Source organism: Quercus suber, unplaced genomic scaffold, assembly GCF_002906115.3.
Source record: "Quercus suber isolate HL8 unplaced genomic scaffold, Cork oak 2.0 scaffold_101, whole genome shotgun sequence".
Classification (NCBI taxonomy): Eukaryota; Viridiplantae; Streptophyta; class Magnoliopsida; order Fagales; family Fagaceae; genus Quercus; species Quercus suber.
The window spans coordinates 1455997-1474768 of record NW_027069566.1 but is presented as its reverse complement, the minus strand read 5'-3'; the positions used below and the strand labels follow the sequence as shown (position 1 = coordinate 1474768).

Sequence of the window (18772 nt, the reverse complement as noted above, 5' to 3'; positions counted from 1 at the left end):
TGGGGTTTTTATAGTGGCTTGAGGTTGACATCCCTTTCTTGGCGCGGAAGTCTTTTCCTTATAGGACTCTCCTTGTAGAATCCTAGACGTGATGAATAAATCTCCTCCTTATGCGGAAGATCTTTACCAAATATATAAGATTTTCGGAGTCCTACTAGCGCAAGGACTCTATTTGGGCCCTTATGAGAGTGGGTCAAAATATCCCCCATTAGGGGCTCAACAGGCCCATGGACAACTAGCCCACCATCCTTCACTCCGTCCATATCCGGCCCGTTCACATCAGGTCCGTCCATTGGAGGCCCGTGCAAATGATGGATTCGTTTATTCGGGCGTAAGCGGACCATATTCGGTCCGTTCAGTCACATAAGACATTCCAAGGTATTTTGTCCTTTTCAGTTGCCCCCTCACCCGATGGGTCCGTCAGCAATAATGAACGGACCCATGGGTTGACGGATCTAAAACTCGATCAGGCATACAGGACACCTATGTCCGTAAATTTTCATCCGTACATTGCTGGATCAGGAGCTGATGCATTAATGTGTTGTGCCAAGTGTCATCCTGTCAATGGCTGTTGTTTTGGAACGAGGCGTCGCTTCGTCTTCCGTGCACTCCCAGTATAAATATCAGTCCTCCGCCCCTCATTTCCCCACTTGCTGCTAGAAGAGATTGTCAGAGCGAGTCTGTCACGTCTGTCAGAGCACAATCCGTTCACTCACGCGTCCGTCGCCCGTCGCATCTTACTCCAAGCTTCTGGTGAGTTATTTTATATCCGTCATTTCTTTTTCCTTTTGCTCTTATTTGTACTCTATGTGTCTGTCGTTATTTCCAACCCCATCAGAGTCTTAGGTTTTGTAATTACATGTAGGCCATGTCTAGTGCGTCAAGTAACCAGTTGGTCGTTCCCGACGGGGCGGATTACGAAGGGGTATACCCGTCAGGTCCCAAAGACCACGACGTCCCGAGCGAGAGTAGTCCATCATCATCTTCCTCATCCTCAACACATGAGGGCCTGGAGATGATCGAAGTCCAAGAGGTATCAGACGACGAAGAGAAACTAGTGAGGTCCGTCGTGGGGGTTGATGGACTTAGGGAGTTCATCTTGCCCCCAAAATGGATGGTCCATGCTTTTATGTCGACCATCAAGGAGGGTCACTTCAATACACTAAGGGACCGCTACCAAATTCCTGACCACATCCCACTCCGTCTACCTTATATATCAGAAAAATGTTATTACGAAGGAGTGGACAGAGTGGGCGTGTACGAGCAAGTGCTTAAGGCTGGGTTGAGGTTCTCATTGAGCTCGCTACACCGCGAACTCTTAAGCTACCTAGGCATATCCGTCAGCCAGGTGTCCCCCAACGCTTGGAGAGTCTTTATCGCCATGGAGGTCCTGTACGGAGCCATGTCGGACGGAGCAAGGAGGCTTTCAATAAAAGAGTTCCTCCATTGCTACCGTCCGGACGAGATAGACAAGTCGAGGGGTATGTACAGCTTTGTCCCTAGGAGTCCCGTCCTGAAAGTCATTTATGAGACCCCGGACTCAAACAGGGACTGGAAGAGTCGTTACTTCTTTATGGAAGGAGAGGATTGGATGTGTCGTCCAGGGGAGACGGACTTCATGCTCGTCGACATAGTTTGGGGCATTTTGAACTCATCTGGTATGGTCCGTCATATATTACTCCGTACATCTTAGTAATTTGTACTGTTTCTAACCTCCGTCTTCTATGGTGCAGTTCGACGGCGTCCCCAAATTACACTCGAGGAGTTCAGTTTCCTTGAGAGAATTTTTTCCAAGACAACACCAGAGGAGAGGACGTGGGCCAAGCTCGTCAACCTCAATACTATTCATTGGTATTGTGACAGTCCCGAGCCCACCACAGCGGCTTTAAAGTACGAGAAACAGACCCGTCTTCGTAAGTCCGTCTACCTCATGCCCTTTCACTTCTTTTTTGTATCATTATTATTGTTCCTTAGTCCGTCATCCTTTTTCAGAGATGGAGGATGCGAAAAGACGAGCGGCCATAAGACTTCAAGCTGCGAAGAACAAGCAAGCCGGGACGGACCCCATGGGGACGGGCTCTAGTAAACTATCTTTAAAGCGGAAGCTGCCCATGAAAAGCGACCGTTCGCCTAAGCAGCCCAAGGTCCCCTTGGACCCGGTCCTCGGCTTGATGGCTGAGGGGAGTAAGTCAGTTCCTTCGGCCAAACATGGCAAAGGCAAGGGGCTGATGACGGGTCAGCCAGGTGAGCAGAAAAAACCACTCGTCTTACTCTGCGAGGATTCCAAGTATGCCTTGGAAAGGTTGTCGTCGATCATTACTACTGACGACTACGAGGATCTTGGGAATCACTCGACGGAGGCGATGGGGGAGACGGGCCTCTTCAGCATTGCCCAGGTAATGTTCCGTCATCCTTAATCCATCCGTTCATCAATTTTTGACTTATATTTTGCTAACTTATTTTCGTCGACCTCAGGCTATGATCATGACGAAAGGCCTCATGGGACGGTGTCTCAACCATGAGACGACCATTGGCCGACTTCGTGAGAAGGCCAAGATGACGGAGGGGGAGCTGCTTGACCTGAAGGCCTGGAAGGTCACCCAGGAAAAGAAACTGAGGATGGCCGAGACGGCCCGGGATGAGGCCGTTCAGCTGGTGGAAAGTCTGAAAAAAGACTTGGTGGACAAAGACAATGAAGCCCGTCAGGCCAAGGAGGACGCTGTACGCGAGTACCGTGACTCCGACGACGTTATTGCGGAGCTGAGTCTAGTTTATAACGACGGGTTCGACGATGCACTCCGTCAGGTGAGGAGGTTGTACCCGGAGTTAGACTTATCCACCGTCACCGTCTCTGCCCCCGAGCCGTCCACTGCCCAGCTCGCTCAGACGGAGGATACTGATGCTCTCTTTGATGAGGACGGCCTCGTCCGTGAAGCTTCAATGGATCACACTGCTGCGAACAGCAAGGCCAAAGACGCTGGGGACCGTCCAGATGAAGGAGGAGACGGAGCTTGAGTATGTTAATTCACTTTGTAATAACTTAGTTTTTTTTTTTTTTTTTTTTTTTTTTTTTTTTTTTTTTTTTTTTTTTTTTTTTTTAGAAACAATTTCAGCTTCTGATTTCACTGTTTCATGTAATGAAGCAAGGAAGAACTCCATTCTTTATGCTTTTTAAGAAATTAGAATAATTCTAGGAGACTCCTAAAATGTTTCACACTCTACCTTTGAATCCAGAAAATCTAAGAATTGAAATTCAGATCCCTTAACAAGTATGGAAGTCATAAGAATTTTATGAAATATACAGAAAACTAAAACATGGTAGAGTTGAAGAGGATATCAATATCTGTCAGTCACCAAGTTCTACAAGAACTTGAAAACATAGGAATAGAATTTCTCTCAGAACTATATGGAACAAACAATGTTGTTAGCCAGGAAATCTGAAAGCTACCCTGAGCCGAACAATCCCATCCCAACCCAATAGTCATGAAACTAATATAACATTCCTATAATATCATTGAGACATGGGACAAGACAACATGGGTTTTCCAGAGCTAGAAATATAACAATTAGCAGAAAGCTGACAATCCTAATAAGTAGGTTCTTCCGGAGGAAAAAGACTTACAGATTTGTCAAACTTGGGAAATCTAGAACAGTTTGGAAGTGAAGTGATTAATTTGAAAGTTTGTTGGTGGCCTAATTGGGTGACGTTGGTGTAATAAAAAAAAAAAAAAAGTATTCAACTATATGTCTACATGTCATTGAATTGTAATTAGGTGATGACTTTTTTTTGGCTGAGAAATTAGGTGATGACTTTTTCTTTTTTTTCTGAGAAATTCGGTGAGGACTTTTGAGACTACTAAATATTTTAACACATGAAAAAAGTGAAGAAGATCTTAAAGAAATTAACAGTAATGTATATTCAAAAGGGTCTAACTCTTACAAATATAACACATGCTTTAAATTTCTTTAACTCACACTTATTTTTCAATATGAGATTAATCTACTATTTTTTTAAAATATTAAATATTTTAACATACACAACAAAAAGAAAAAAGAGAGAAGGTTATACTAGGCGATTACTTTAGTTGTGAGGGATTTCAATTTACAACCTCATCTTGACTGACAGTCATGCATCAGTGAATATCAGCTCCTTCATGACTGACCGTCAATCGGGTGCCTATTCAAATAATCTGTCCCAACCTCCTTACTTTATTTATGTCACAAAGACTTAGAGCAAGCCACATGTCTCCCAACAAGTACTGTACCCTTACTGTTATTTATGTTGCCGTAAATTTATGCTATATATTGAAAAAACTAAAATAAAGCAACGTAGAAATAGGACATAAACAATGTTTGTTGAGAGATTAAAATTGATTACTTAATATATTTAACTCTTATTATTTTTATTATGTTTTTAAAAAAATATATAAATAAAAAATAATTCACTCTTCTTTTTCTTCTTCTTCTTTTTATTATTATTTCATATCGTACTTTACTCACTTGTGGATACTTTTTCTTTTTTTCTTTTTTAACATACTTACACATGTATACCTAATAAATAAATAAGGAAGTCACATTTTTTTTTGTTTGTAAAATTTTGTCATTTTATATAGAACTAGTTAGGAAGGCACATGCTACCTCTTAAATGAGAAAATTAAAATAAAATTAATATTTGAAGAAGTATGAAACTGTATACATAAAAAAAGTATGTCATACAAAGTTAAGCTTATTCGTATAATAATTTTGATAATTNGGATTTTTTTTTTTTTTTTACTTGTATTTTCCACATATGCGTTTATGTGTTTGTTAAGTGTTACAGGAATATACAGGTTGATTCAGTCGTGCTGTTGTCTACACTTGCAACAAATAGATAGTAGTTAGGGTGAATTTTTTTTTTTTTTTTTGGGAAATTATATTGTAATGGACTATTTTTGTAACATTGAGCATTTTGTTTATTATGTGTTTTGTCACGGATTTCCAAAGGGGGAGTTTGTTAGGTTCTAAGGATTTAGGATCTAAATGCATTAGAACTTTAATGTGTAATGTTGGCAAATCATAATCAAAACGTAGAGTCTAGAATTAGGTTGCTCAAAGTATGTTTATTTGTTAAGTTGGAATCGAGTGTACTGTAGGATTTATTGTGTAAATCTGTCAAACTTGATCGATCAAAAATTAGACTCAATCGATCGAAGCTCGTGCAAATTATTTTTTTGCAGAATTTTCAACTTAGCCCAAGCCCGTATGACGTGCAGGGTTTTATGTTTTGTCTTAAGTATAAAAGGAAAAACCCTAGCCACATTTTATGTTGTTGTTTATGTTGTGTGTATGAATCTCTTGTGAGATCTAGATGTGTTTGCCTTCATACATACTTAGGGTTTCCAATCTCAAGATGGATGTCGAGAGTTTGGTGATCATCTCAGTTGCTGCATAAAGATCTTAAAGAAAACTCAAGTGGGAGTACTTGTGATTGCTGTGAATCTAAGAAAGAAGTAGTCCATGAACTCGGAGCTGTCACGTGATCGTAGTAATAAGTTTCCTACTTGAGGTAGTAATAGGATGTTAGTGGTCTAAGTCGCTATTGTGTAAACTTCAATTCTTTCATAGTGAATCTGTTTTATCTTGAGGATAGCAAGGTTAAATCATCCTCAGGCTTTTTACCAGTTTGGTTTTCTTTGATTATCATATCATTGTGTTATTTATTTTCCGCACTGTTTTAATGATATGATTTATTTGTGTTAACTTAGATCTGAATAATTTACCTAAGTTAATCACTTGACTAAATAACTAGGTTAATCTGTTTATGTTTAAGGGATCTAAAAACGTACATGGAACATTCCTTAGATAGGTTATCATGCCCAAAATAAGAATCAGAAACATAATGAAGACTGAAGTAAATAAATTGCCGGTGGTTTTGGAAACCTCCATGGGCAGGTCAAGAGCATTTCCTAATGTCGCTCTTTTTTGTTCCATGGCAGGGAAATCATGAATCTCTTTTCATAGATTGTTCATCACAAATATGGTTTCTTAAATTTGGAATTGAGGAAAACCAAAGAACAACAAGTAAATTACATCTGATTGTTACGGGTACAACCTTTCAACTTAATCACATTCAGAATAGAAATATACTATTTGAAATCAGCATGTCAAATGGCTATTACATGCTTTTCATTAAGTTTATAAAAAAAAAAAAAAAAAAAAAAAAAAAAAGGAGGCAGACGACCAGACCTTAGACATAAGAAAGCAGCACATTGAAGTACAGAATTATATACAACGAAAGGGAGAACAGAGCAAACACATGCTGCCAGAAGAGGAGTGCTGATGCCTCCTTCACTGCATAACCCCTCAAGCTTGCAATTGCCCCCAACAAAATGGCACTTGGCGTTGTGTATTGCAGCAACAGCACAAACCGGTACATTTGATCCCCATAGACCAAAAAATTTAACTTATCAGCCAACATGATGACCCCAATTCCAAACAATGGAAGTACTAAAAGCCTTGCTACAATGATTCCAATTGTAGTTCGGATCCCTAAATTAGATTCTTTGGGACCCTCAGCTAGCATTCCACCAAGAATAAGCATAGTTGAAGGCACCATTGCCTCAGCCATAAAATCTAAACTGTCTGTGATGAAAGAGACTATAGAATCATCATTAAAAACAAAAGATTTGAGCTGAGGGACAAGTCCTATAATAATAGCTAACAGAGAAGCAATTGTTGGTGGCTGAAGAATGTGATGAATTGGAGTTTTCTCAGCTACAATTCTGATTTTTCTAACCATCCTAGGCTCAGCCAAACACGTAATAGACTTGGGACTACTTGGACTTTCCCCCACTGAATCAAGATCCTGAATAGTTGATTGTGAGATGCCAGAGATGCTATTGAAAAGCCTTGCTATAAAGGGTGTCTTGCAATGTTCTGTTTCCTTATCTTCAATTCCTGGCCATTCAGCTTCAACAAGAAGTGGCCTACCGAGATCATCAGCAGGTACTTGCTCAATTTCAGCGGGCCCTTCTTCAACTTCAACAATCTCATAAGACTCCAATGGGGGCTCCATCATATGATAAACAAGAGTGTATACAAGAATAACAGAAACCCATTGAGAAAAGGATACATATGCCACACCAGCTGCATAACATTCCTCGCCAAATGGGTTATCAGTACTGTGGCAAACTGATGAAACAATTGCAAGAGGGATATTCCCCGTGTTTCCAAATGCGGTCATGGTGATGGTGAATCGAAAGTATTCAGGTGGTGGCCTGCAAATTATAGCCACCAATAACCCCAACACACAACCAATGGCAGTACTGAGAACAACATTTACAGGGATGAACCACCAATGAATGAAATTTTTTAGACTAATGCATGGACCAAGGTGAGTGAAGATCAGGCAGGGCAAAAATAGAGCAAAAACAAGTTCACTTAGTATCTTGAAAGTCTCTTTTGGGATAGTTTGGATTTTCTTGTGAGCTAGAACTAAACCAATGACAGTTATAGAGAGGAGTTTCAATAAAGGTACTATTGACGTTAGAACAATTTCAGCTTCTGATTTCACTGTTTCATGTAATGAAGCAAGGAAGAACTCCATTCTTTATGCTTTTTAAGAAATTAGAATAATTCTAGGAGACTCCTAAAATGTTTCACACTCTACCTTTGAATCCAGAAAATCTAAGAATTGAAATTCAGATCCCTTAACAAGTATGGAAGTCATAAGAATTTTATGAAATATACAGAAAACTAAAACATGGTAGAGTTGAAGAGGATATCAATATCTGTCAGTCACCAAGTTCTACAAGAACTTGAAAACATAGGAATAGAATTTCTCTCAGAACTATATGGAACAAACAATGTTGTTAGCCAGGAAATCTGAAAGCTACCCTGAGCCGAACAATCCCATCCCAACCCAATAGTCATGAAACTAATATAACATTCCTATAATATCATTGAGACATGGGACAAGACAACATGGGTTTTCCAGAGCTAGAAATATAACAATTAGCAGAAAGCTGACAATCCTAATAAGTAGGTTCTTCCGGAGGAAAAAGACTTACAGATTTGTCAAACTTGGGAAATCTAGAACAGTTTGGAAGTGAAGTGATTAATTTGAAAGTTTGTTGGTGGCCTAATTGGGTGACGTTGGTGTAATAAAAAAAAAAAAAAAAAGTATTCAACTATATGTCTACATGTCATTGAATTGTAATTAGGTGATGACTTTTTTTTGGCTGAGAAATTAGGTGATGACTTTTTCTTTTTTTTCTGAGAAATTCGGTGAGGACTTTTGAGACTACTAAATATTTTAACACATGAAAAAAGTGAAGAAGATCTTAAAGAAATTAACAGTAATGTATATTCAAAAGGGTCTAACTCTTACAAATATAACACATGCTTTAAATTTCTTTAACTCACACTTATTTTTCAATATGAGATTAATCTACTATTTTTTTAAAATATTAAATATTTTAACAAACACAACAAAAAGAAAAAAGAGAGAAGGTTATACTAGGCGATTACTTTAGTTGTGAGGGATTTCAATTTACAACCTCATCTTGACTGACAGTCATGCATCAGTGAATATCAGCTCCTTCATGACTGACCGTCAATCGGGTGCCTATTCAAATAATCTGTCCCAACCTCCTTACTTTATTTATGTCACAAAGACTTAGAGCAAGCCACATGTCTCCCAACAAGTACTGTACCCTTACTGTTATTTATGTTGCCGTAAATTTATGCTATATATTGAAAAAACTAAAATAAAGCAACGTAGAAATAGGACATAAACAATGTTTGTTGAGAGATTAAAATTGATTACTTAATATATTTAACTCTTATTATTTTTATTATGTTTTTAAAAAAATATATAAATAAAAAATAATTCACTCTTCTTTTTCTTCTTCTTCTTTTTATTATTATTTCATATCGTACTTTACTCACTTGTGGATACTTTTTCTTTTTTTCTTTTTTAACATACTTACACATGTATACCTAATAAATAAATAAGGAAGTCACATTTTTTTTTGTTTGTAAAATTTTGTCATTTTATATAGAACTAGTTAGGAAGGCACATGCTACCTCTTAAATGAGAAAATTAAAATAAAATTAATATTTGAAGAAGTATGAAACTGTATACATAAAAAAAGTATGTCATACAAAGTTAAGCTTATTCGTATAATAATTTTGATAATTAATCACACACAAAGTTATAGTAGCTATTTAACATATGAATATTTATTTCACTATAATGGTTTCTTAGTACTTATTTGCTAAAAGCAATATCCACCCACTAAAAGTTTCTAAGAATGATAACGAATATCATCATCTTCCAACAATAAATGACTATTTTGTGCTAAGAAATTGTCATAGTATATAAATTTCCGTTTTCCATAATGAATGATGTTATATGCTACAATTGAAACTCCATCAAATACCTTCACTCATACACAATGAAAAATTTGGCATTCATACTTTTTTCTTTATCATTCTACATGAGTCTAGGTGCAATGTTTAGCTTAGTTTTTAATGAACACCCATTTTAGGCAAGAGAAAAAAAGAAAAAAAGAAAAAAAAGATAACAAAAAGCATGTGTCATCAAATTTTCCATTAGATAAATTGTAAGTTTTGAAGATTTAAACCTAGAAAATCAATGCTCTTTAAGTTGATGATGTTATAAAATAGTTTAACTATTTAATTCGTCCATATGGTTCGTCCACAGGAAAGGGATGAGTTGGCTATAAGCTTGTCCATCCGTCTATCCGGATGGACGTTCATCCAAGTATTGACTCGTCCATCAATCTAGAAAGATGGATGAGTGTACTGGACATTCCCCTTTAAGTAGACTCCATTTTCCTATCAGACTAACTGTTCCTTCCAATAAAACGATTATAGTCAATATACCCCAAATAATGTAACTTCCATGGCGGTTATGGAAGTTATCTCCAAATCCTCCGAAACCCACAACAGTAGGAAATATAACTGTCTCAAGCGAACACTATATAAAGGCTCTTCTACAGGAAGGTAAGATTCATTCAGAGATTTCCATAGGAAAAATATTTCCCTTTACTGAGAATTACAAACTCACTGACTTAATCATTGGAGGATCTTTGGCCGGCCTCCACCGGTCTCCTCTGACTTCTTGTTTGTTATTTTTAGGATTCAGCCTGTAGATCGTTAACGCCCGAGACTTTCAGCCTACTGATGCATGAATACCATCATAGGTAATAAATAAAACACCTTATATCACAATTCAAACTTTATAATTTTTATAACCATCTAAAACTCAAAATATGTGAACAAATTTTTTGGGATGTTAAAATTTAGTTGGAGTATTTTAAACATTACACAATGGATATATTTTCAGAATCATAAGCCTTTATTAGGGTTTAATTGAGAAAATAACAACATGACATATTTGCTCTTTTCCAAAATCTTAATGAAAAAATTGCTTGATTTTAAAGTTTATGCAGGAATTGTGAATTACCCCAAACATAAAGGATGAAAAGTGTTTTTATCCTAAGTTTTTTATTTTATTTTTTGGTGTAAAACTATGTGTTTTCCCTCAAAATGGTGTGTAGAGATAAAAATACAATAAAAAAAGAAATACAAAAAGTCAACCCAAGAAACTGTATGTAAAATAGTGAATTGTGGCTCAATGAAGTTAACTAAACCAAAAAAATAAACTGCTGTGAAGTTCTAGGACCCTAAAGATCATGTGTTCCTATTTAAAACTGTTGAACTCTGCCCCACAATTGAATAATTTTCAACTACTCTTGGTTATGATTTGAGCAAGAAAAGGATTTGGCCAAGAACCTCTCAAGGATGTAACAATGGAGAGGGTGAGAGTAGAGGAATTTGAAGAGTCTCTATGTAAAGATTGTGGATGAGTCAAACTTGTTTTTCTCTAGGGTTTCTCTTTCAAAATTCTCTCTAGAAACTCTCTACATTTCGTGGATATAAGGGGTATTTATACTAGTGTGTGTTTGAAATGCGAAAAGTCAATTTTTTCCAAACAAAGTGGTCTGGCGACTTGGCCTCACGACTTGACTGAGTCACGAGTCTATGTCGCGAATTAACAGAATGGCCTGACTGGAAGTTTTGCCTTGTAGTGCTCTAGTTGGCGTGACTCTTCAGCTCCTCTGAATGCTTCACATGTGTGCTCCTTTGACGACTTGCAAGCCGCGAGATCCAGTCGTGAGGCCCTGCTGAGTTGCACACTTTTGAGCTTTTCTTCACACTCTCTCACACGCTACCCTTACATAATTTCCACATAAATACAAGGTTTCTAAATGCTGAATTACAAGCAAATTGGCACGGAATAAATCCAACAAAATGGTTGATAAAATTCAACCTTACACATATGGACCCGTAATACAAAATGATTTATAAATCATGTGAAACCTTCGATGTTTTGAATTTTGAATTTTAAATTAATATTCTAAGTTTTATTTATTTATTTATTATTAGTTATGTGAACTCACGTCATTTAGGTATATATATATAGTCAAAGTTTAGAGAAAATTTAATTAAATCTCAAATTGTTCTCTAATTTTATGACGTGTTACATCCAATTTTCTTAACTTTTGGGCAATAATTTACCGCACTAGTATGTAACCTATGTTTACACACAGGAATGACAAATTGTAACGGTGCTATTGATGTTAACTTGAATTAATAAACATAATTAATTTTATTTATTTATTATTATTTGGCTGTCAGTTATTTATTATTATTATTATTATTTGGCTGTCAATCTGTCGGCAGCCCAAATCCTCTAAAAAAACAAAAAATGGTTATTAGTTGTTTAAACCATTTGAGACTCGACTGGATTTCAACCTTTTTTTTTGTATGCAATGATATACATTCGCCATGAAGTTAAACCATGTTTATAATCAGTGAGTGAAAAAATATACAGAAAGTTAGAAAAATGATATGATCAAAATTTTAGTTGACTAAATGTACGCCATTAGGTGAGCAAAATCTTAATAATCACCCATAAAACAAATTTAATTATAATGAACCTTTGTTATGTTGCAGAACCATAATATTTCTGTTTCAGCCAAAGTCCAATATACCTAAACCAATAATAGAGAATGCACACTCTTATCAAATATTACACACGCACTTTCTCAAAAAAAAAATAATATATATATATATATATTAATCTGCATGTGAACAATTCTTTTCTTAAAATAAAAAAAAAAAAAAAACAAATCTGCATCTTTCTTAGATGTAGATCTAAATTTTTCTCAAATTAAAATGGTTTTGTATCTTTCTTAGATACAAATCTGGTTTTTCTTTAACATATGCAAAATTTTGAAATAAAGAAAAAGATTAAACATGATTGTGCTTGTGTTTTTAGCATAAATTTAAATTATGAGTGAAATTCTCTTCTGAAAGAAAAATCCTTTTCATTTTTTTAAACATATAAAAACAGATCTGATTTTTCTATTATTAAAAATCATTTTTTTAATCATCACAAAACAGATCTGATATTTTTCAAACCAAAAGACTTTATTTCATGTGATAAACACAAATCTGAATTTTCTATCTCCAAAAACCACTTTTTTTGCATACTACAAAACAAATATGGTATTTTGACAAATCCAAAATCAATTTTTTTACCAATCCAAACAAATCTAAATTTTTTAAAAACAAAAGAAGAGACTCCAATCACAAATAATTTTGTGTGATTTGATACTTTTCACATATTCAACATATCATACATGACATGCATAAAAAGGTACATTAGTCACAAGAGTCTAGAAGACTAGACTCTGTCTAAGTGGAATGGGTACCTAACACCTTCCCATTCCGTAACCTAGCCTTCGGATTTAGATCTTTGGCTAAGTAGATCTAGCCTTGTCTTTATTTATTTTGGGTAGAATGTAACTAGGACAAAAAGCCATGTAATTATTTGGTAGTTTGTGACCAAGACCCAAATCCATGTAAGTTTTCAATTTTCCAAATATGTAATATTTTATTCAATCAATGAAGAGAATAATTCAGTCTTGTATTTATTTTTTTCTTTAAAAAAAAAAAAAAAGTGGCGACTCCACATCACTTGCCCAAAAATAAAGGAGCCCTAAAAAGCACTCCCAAAATTCTCTCTCTTGTTTGAGAGGCCTAATTTTCCCTGTCTCTCACATATGTAACTAAAAGTTTTCTTGATTTCGCTATCAATCGTAAAAACCAAAGAGACTACAACTTTTACACCAATGAAATGCACTGAATTCAGTATTCATTTTTTAAGAAAATACTGAGAATGAGAGACAGGGAAGAGAGATTTAAGGGCACTATGAAAGAGAGAGAGATTTGAGGGCCGTAACCATCTTCAACCTAGCCTTCTGCCACCATTATATACCAACATAAACCACTACCGGTAGAGGTATTATTAAACATCAAAAAATAGTATCAAATATGTTTTAGCTTTTGTTATTTATTGGGTTGATTCCTGTTATTAATTTAGGTATCCGAGTTACTGGTTTTGCTTAAGGTTTGAGTGATGAAGAAAAGAAGGGCACGATCCAAGAACACATCTAAAACCCATTTTATCTCAAATTTGACAGCCATTAAAGGTATTACCTCTCTCTATTCCTCTTGCCTTCATTTTCTTTATTTAATGGTTGAACTTACGACCATGGAAGGTACTATATTTCTTTGTATTATTCTGCTTTCTTTTTTTCATTTGGTTAAGTTTCGTTTGGTTGCCAAGAAACAATGAATTTTCTTTTGCTTAAACGTTGTTTGGTTGTTGATAAGACAAGATGAGAAAAAAGTGAATGTTTATATTTTTTGTTTGGGTCATATTTCACCTTTCTTCTGTTGGTTAAAGCTTGGTTGGCTGGTTGCTGAGAAAACAGAGAAGAGAAAAGGAGATTCTTTTTTTTTTTTTTTTTTTTTTTTTTTTTTTTAAGATTTTGTGTGGTATTTGTGCAAATTGATAAGATGTAGAGTTCTGATAACCTGGATTAACTTTTGGGAAAAACTAATGATAATGACTATTTGCACGCGCGTTGTGCATGCTTAAAGGCTCTTCTATTCTTTTTTTTTTTTTTTTTTTTTTTTTTTTTTTCTAAAGGAAAAAACTTTTCATGTATACTAATTCGGGGTTGTTGCATTTTTCAATCACCAAAAAATATTAGGGGAGAGATGAGATTTATGCGTTTGTAAGTGAAATAATTTTTTTTGTGCTACAACTTATCACTGCCCCAAGAATTTTTGTATTTGGAAAATTAACAACTCCGAATTAGTATACATAAATTTTTTTCCATTATAAAAAAATAAAATAAATAGGAGAGCCTCCAAGCACGCGCAATGCACGTGCAAAGAGGCCAAATATATGGTCATTATATCAGATATCAACACATAGATATACATCAATCTATTTATATCAGATATAAATTCTGATATTTGAATATTGAAAATGTAATCTTAAAAATTAGTAAATTCAAATCAGGTCATTACAATTTATGACTCTTGCTAATGGATTTGTCACATGGCCTATGTGCAAGGTTTTAGTAAGTTCACTAATGAGCGTGTGTANTCACGTGCTGCCTCTCCGGCCTGCTTGGGGCGTGGCTGCCCTCAGGTCTCTCCTGATTCCTGTTTGGAGCGCTAGTCCCTTCCTGATCTTCTGGCCGGTTATTTAGTGCTGCATTCTTCTGGCGCAGCTGTTCCTCCAAGTCGAGGTTCTGTTTGGTGAGACGCTCCACGGCGGTACTGAGGGTCCGAACTTGTCTCTCGAGGGCAGTCGTGGGTGGTTCTTCTCCTTGCACGTCATTAGTAGTTGCCATTGAGCGAGTGAGTACCATGCAACCTTTTAGTCCGGGAAACAATAGTATGACTTAATTACTCGATTTCCCACAGACGGCGCCAACTGGTGAATCAAGGAAATTCACTAATGAGTCGCACGATGCTCCTTTCGCTCGTATACTAACCTGCACGAAACAAAAGAGAAAACCTTTCGAAGGACACCGGTGTGGTGCCGGCCAAACACCCTCTGAAGGTTAAGTCAGAAAGTATTCTCACAACTCTAGAGTGCTAGAGAGGGTTTAATTATGCGTACCTTGGCTTGTGAGGGTATTGGGGCTTTTATAGTGGCGTAAGGTTGACATCCCTTTTTTGGCGCGGAAGTCTTTTCCTTATAGGACTCTCCTTGTAGAATCCTAAACGTGATGAATAGATCTCCTCCTTACACGGAAGATCTTCACCAAATATGTAAGATTTTTGGAGTCCCACTAGCGCAAGGATTCTATTTAGGCCCTTGTGAGAATGGGCCAAAATATCCCCCATGAGGGGCCCAACAGGCCCATGGACAACCAGCCCACCTTCCTTCACTCCGTCCATATCCAGCCCGTTCACATCAGATCCGTCCAATGGAGGCCCGTGCAAATGACGGACTCACTTATTCGGACGTCCGCGGATCATATTCGGCCCGTCCAATTACATAAGACATTCCAAGGTATTTTGTCCCTTTCAGATATGAAATATCTATGCAAGTCAGGGAAAACAAAGCCTTTGGGTAAATGATTCGAGTTCAACTTTAGAGAGAGAATAACCAAGCGGGGTAATGAGTTCAACTCAGATAAGTTAGCGTTGCTTATTTCTGAGGTTGTCCCTTCAACATCCCAATTCTTGAAACTCTCTTTAATGATTAGTTCTTCTAATTGGGATAATCTTCCTATCACATTTGACGGAATCTGTTTCAGTTTATCACAATTCGTCAAATTTAGCATTTTTAAACTCGCCATTTCCCCTAATTCACTTGGCAATGCAACCATTCCACATCTACAAAAGCTTAAAGTCTCAAGTCTCTTTAACTTTCCCAATGAAGAGAGGTCATCACTGAAATCGCAATCTTTCAAAAATAAGGTTCGAAGGTTTGTCAATAATTCAAGTGATTGCGATGATAAGATTATGTCATGTAGTTTTAAAACCTTGAGACAATTCATCCCTTCAAACAATGTGTTAGATATTTCTTTGGAACAATTTTGAATTCCACCCAATAACAAAATGTTGAGTCTTGGACATACCAATTTATCAGGAAGTTGTTCAGTGTTGAAATCAATCAAGGAGATTGCTGTGGCTCTTTCAAAGTTTGTGTTTCTCTCTAAACGAGTGCAGGCTCTTAGCTCGAATTCATTTTCCCCTTTTGATGTTATCCATAAGCAAATATCACGAACCATGTCATGCATCTTCACACATTCTTTATCAAAACCTTCTAGTAGTAAAGAAGAATCTTTGAGGCTATTGACTGCTGCATGCACTTGGCACCTTGCGTCTTCAAGTACGTGAAAATCTTCATCTTCCTCTAATCCCATGACATATCTAGTCAATTCTTCAATAGGAATATTATAATCTTCTGGAAATAAAGAACACAACAGAAAGCATAACTTGGTTTTGCGTTTTAATTGATCAAAACTCCACTTAAGACATGCATAAGCATTTTTATCTTCATCAACACCTTCAATATCAACAAGTCTAGACTTTCTTAGTTGATGCATTGCCACATTCCAATCATTGAGAGATTTTCCTGTAAGAGCCTTTCCCACTGTAATGATTGCTATAGGCAAACCTTTGCATTCTTTAACAACTTCTAGTACCACATCATTCAAGCCTGGGCAATCATCAACTATAGCGGTTTTTTTCATCAAAGCCAATGATTCTTCCTCCACTAAGAAATTTAATGGAATTTTACCTTGACAACGCATTAAATTGCATACATGCACACTTCGTGTAGTCAAAAGCATCTTGCAACCCCTGTGATCATCACAAGATGGAATTCCAATAGCTTCTAAGTTGACATCTTTCCAAACATCATCAAGGATTATGAGGATCTTCTTTACACTCTTTATCTTAAGCATATTTGACTTGCCCTTGCCATATCGCTCTCATCATCAAGTTTCAAATTTAAACAGCCTGCAATTTCACCTTGAATTCTTCTAACGTTTGGAGTCAATGACACAACAGTCATCACAATTTCATCGAAAATATTTAGTTCTTTGGTTTTCTTGTGCACTTCTTTCACCAGTGTTGTTTTACCAACCCCCCCTATTCCGTGCATTCCAATCCTTTTATTGTTATCATCATGCAATGCCTCCATAATTTGTTGGAAAGCCAATTTTCTAGATTCAAACACCTCGAAATCACTAGATGAAAAGATCTCTATGCCAGGAGTCGGAGCACGATGGGTCAATTCAGAAAATTTGCCCTTATCTTGGAGCTCTTTGACAACATTTGTCTTCTGTATGGCTTCCTTACATAACTTGTATTGCCGAATCCAATCAGGACACCAGCCGTTACAGAACCTCAAGTTTACTTGTACTTTATTTTCCAAAGCCTGTACTTCTTCCATGAGTTGATTCACATTTGTCAACCACCTTTCTACATCCTTCTCAGCAATCTCATTGTTCATTGCAGCTCGCTCGATAGCCTCTTGCACCTTTTGCTGCTCTAATTGCAGGTCTGTTTTTGCTTTGATAAGATCATCAACAATTTTCTTGAAACGGAACAAATAACCAACATGACGTATGACTGGCTTTGCTGTGCATTTTACAACTTCAGCTGCAATGGAGCCCGTGCATCCCGTCAATATGTCCATCCTATCTGAAAATAAAAGACTGTTATACTTCTTAAACAGGGAACACGATTAAAGATAGAGTGAAATTTTCAAAATTTAAGGTATACCTCGTTGACACGCTTGTGGGTGAATGACAAGGGAAACAATGGCCACTAACTGCGTAATAAAGTAAATTGAGGAATTAATTGCACTCGCTTTCAAATCTCCTTGCTATTCACCTGTAAAGATAAAAAAAAGATGGTAAGAGATTCTTTCTTCCTTTTTTTGGGTTTAATTGTAGCTGTCTATCTTAAAGGACCTAAACTATAGGGATACATGTAATGTGCAACCTAAACTTTCATATTACGCGACAATAAATTGCGATTTCCACTCACCATTGAAATTAGAGTCTACAAATGCTATTATAGTTTAGGTTGCACACTAGTACAAATGCTCTCATATTTTGGCGTGGATAATACTTTTCTACTAAATTGTCAATTTTTAGGCTAATTTAAAAGTTGGGATGAATATTGCAAAAACATCCAATCAGAGTGTTGATCGTAATTTTTGTAAATAATATTTCTTTTCCCTATTGCCTGGGTAAAAGATGGATGCATCATGCATGAGAGAGAAATTCACATCTTTGTGAATTAAAAAAATAAAAATAAAAATAAATCTATTTAATAGCTGCTAAGCCAGAGACTACCTACATCCAATCTATGATGATTACTTTTTATCATTAAGATAAGACATTGATTGATTTTTTGTATAGATGAGGTCAATAGCGGCTCCACATTCAAAATAAACTCTTNAGGAATGAGGAGATTATCATAATAGTCAAAACTCATCACAAAATTACAGCATTATTTTAACCAAAATTAAAATGAAACCAAAGAAATAAAAGATGGACTTCATAATAATTTATTACTCAAACAATTGGTAGGCATATTCAATTTCATAGCCATGTAGATTGTGTTCTGATATAAAGTCAATTTTTTTATTTCCAAAAAAAAACTAAGTATGAACCCAAACTAAAATTCAACCAAAACTATAAAACGGGGAAAAAAGATTTTGAGATGGAAAATTAAAAAAAAAAAAACAAAATACCAAAACACATATTTATAAAATAAAATAAAAAACTATCAAACCTAATTAGAGTTAAAAGAAAGAACAAAAATCCACTAAGAGAGAGAGAGAATACTCTCAGTTTGTTGTGCGAAAATA

General features: G+C 36.1%; 3 protein-coding genes across 3 annotated transcripts; all 3 read right to left on the bottom strand.

Annotated features, from left to right (window-relative positions):
* Positions 1-6044: 6044 nt before the first annotated feature.
* On the bottom strand, positions 6045-8109 carry LOC112037303 (protein PIN-LIKES 2). Its single transcript, XM_024070115.2, has one exon. It carries the CDS (start codon positions 7583-7585, stop codon positions 6227-6229), a length of 1359 nt encoding a protein of 452 aa, XP_023925883.1. The 5' UTR covers positions 7586-8109; the 3' UTR covers positions 6045-6226.
* A 7304-nt stretch (positions 8110-15413) lies between these two features.
* LOC112026959 (disease resistance protein At4g27190-like) lies at positions 15414-16700 on the bottom strand. Its single transcript, XM_065774879.1, has one exon. It carries the CDS (start codon positions 16698-16700, stop codon positions 15414-15416), a length of 1287 nt encoding a protein of 428 aa, XP_065630951.1.
* Positions 15727-17775, bottom strand: LOC112026958 (probable disease resistance protein At1g61190). Its single transcript, XM_065774915.1, has 2 exons — positions 17677-17775; positions 15727-17595 (listed from the first exon to the last, which is right to left on the bottom strand). Exon 2 carries the CDS (start codon positions 17588-17590, stop codon positions 16841-16843), a length of 750 nt encoding a protein of 249 aa, XP_065630987.1. The 5' UTR covers positions 17591-17595; positions 17677-17775; the 3' UTR covers positions 15727-16840.
* Between the last annotated feature and the right edge of the window lie 997 nt (positions 17776-18772).

Bases quoted from the DNA above. Each gene is read 5' to 3' on its own strand.
- LOC112037303 (XM_024070115.2), bottom strand. From the start codon at position 7,585: ATGGAGTTCTTCCTTGCTTCATTACATGAAACAGTGAAATCAGAAGCT.
- LOC112026959 (XM_065774879.1), bottom strand. From the start codon at position 16,700: ATGCGTTGTCAAGGTAAAATTCCATTAAATTTCTTAGTGGAGGAAGAA.
- LOC112026958 (XM_065774915.1), bottom strand. From the start codon at position 17,590: ATGGACATATTGACGGGATGCACGGGCTCCATTGCAGCTGAAGTTGTA.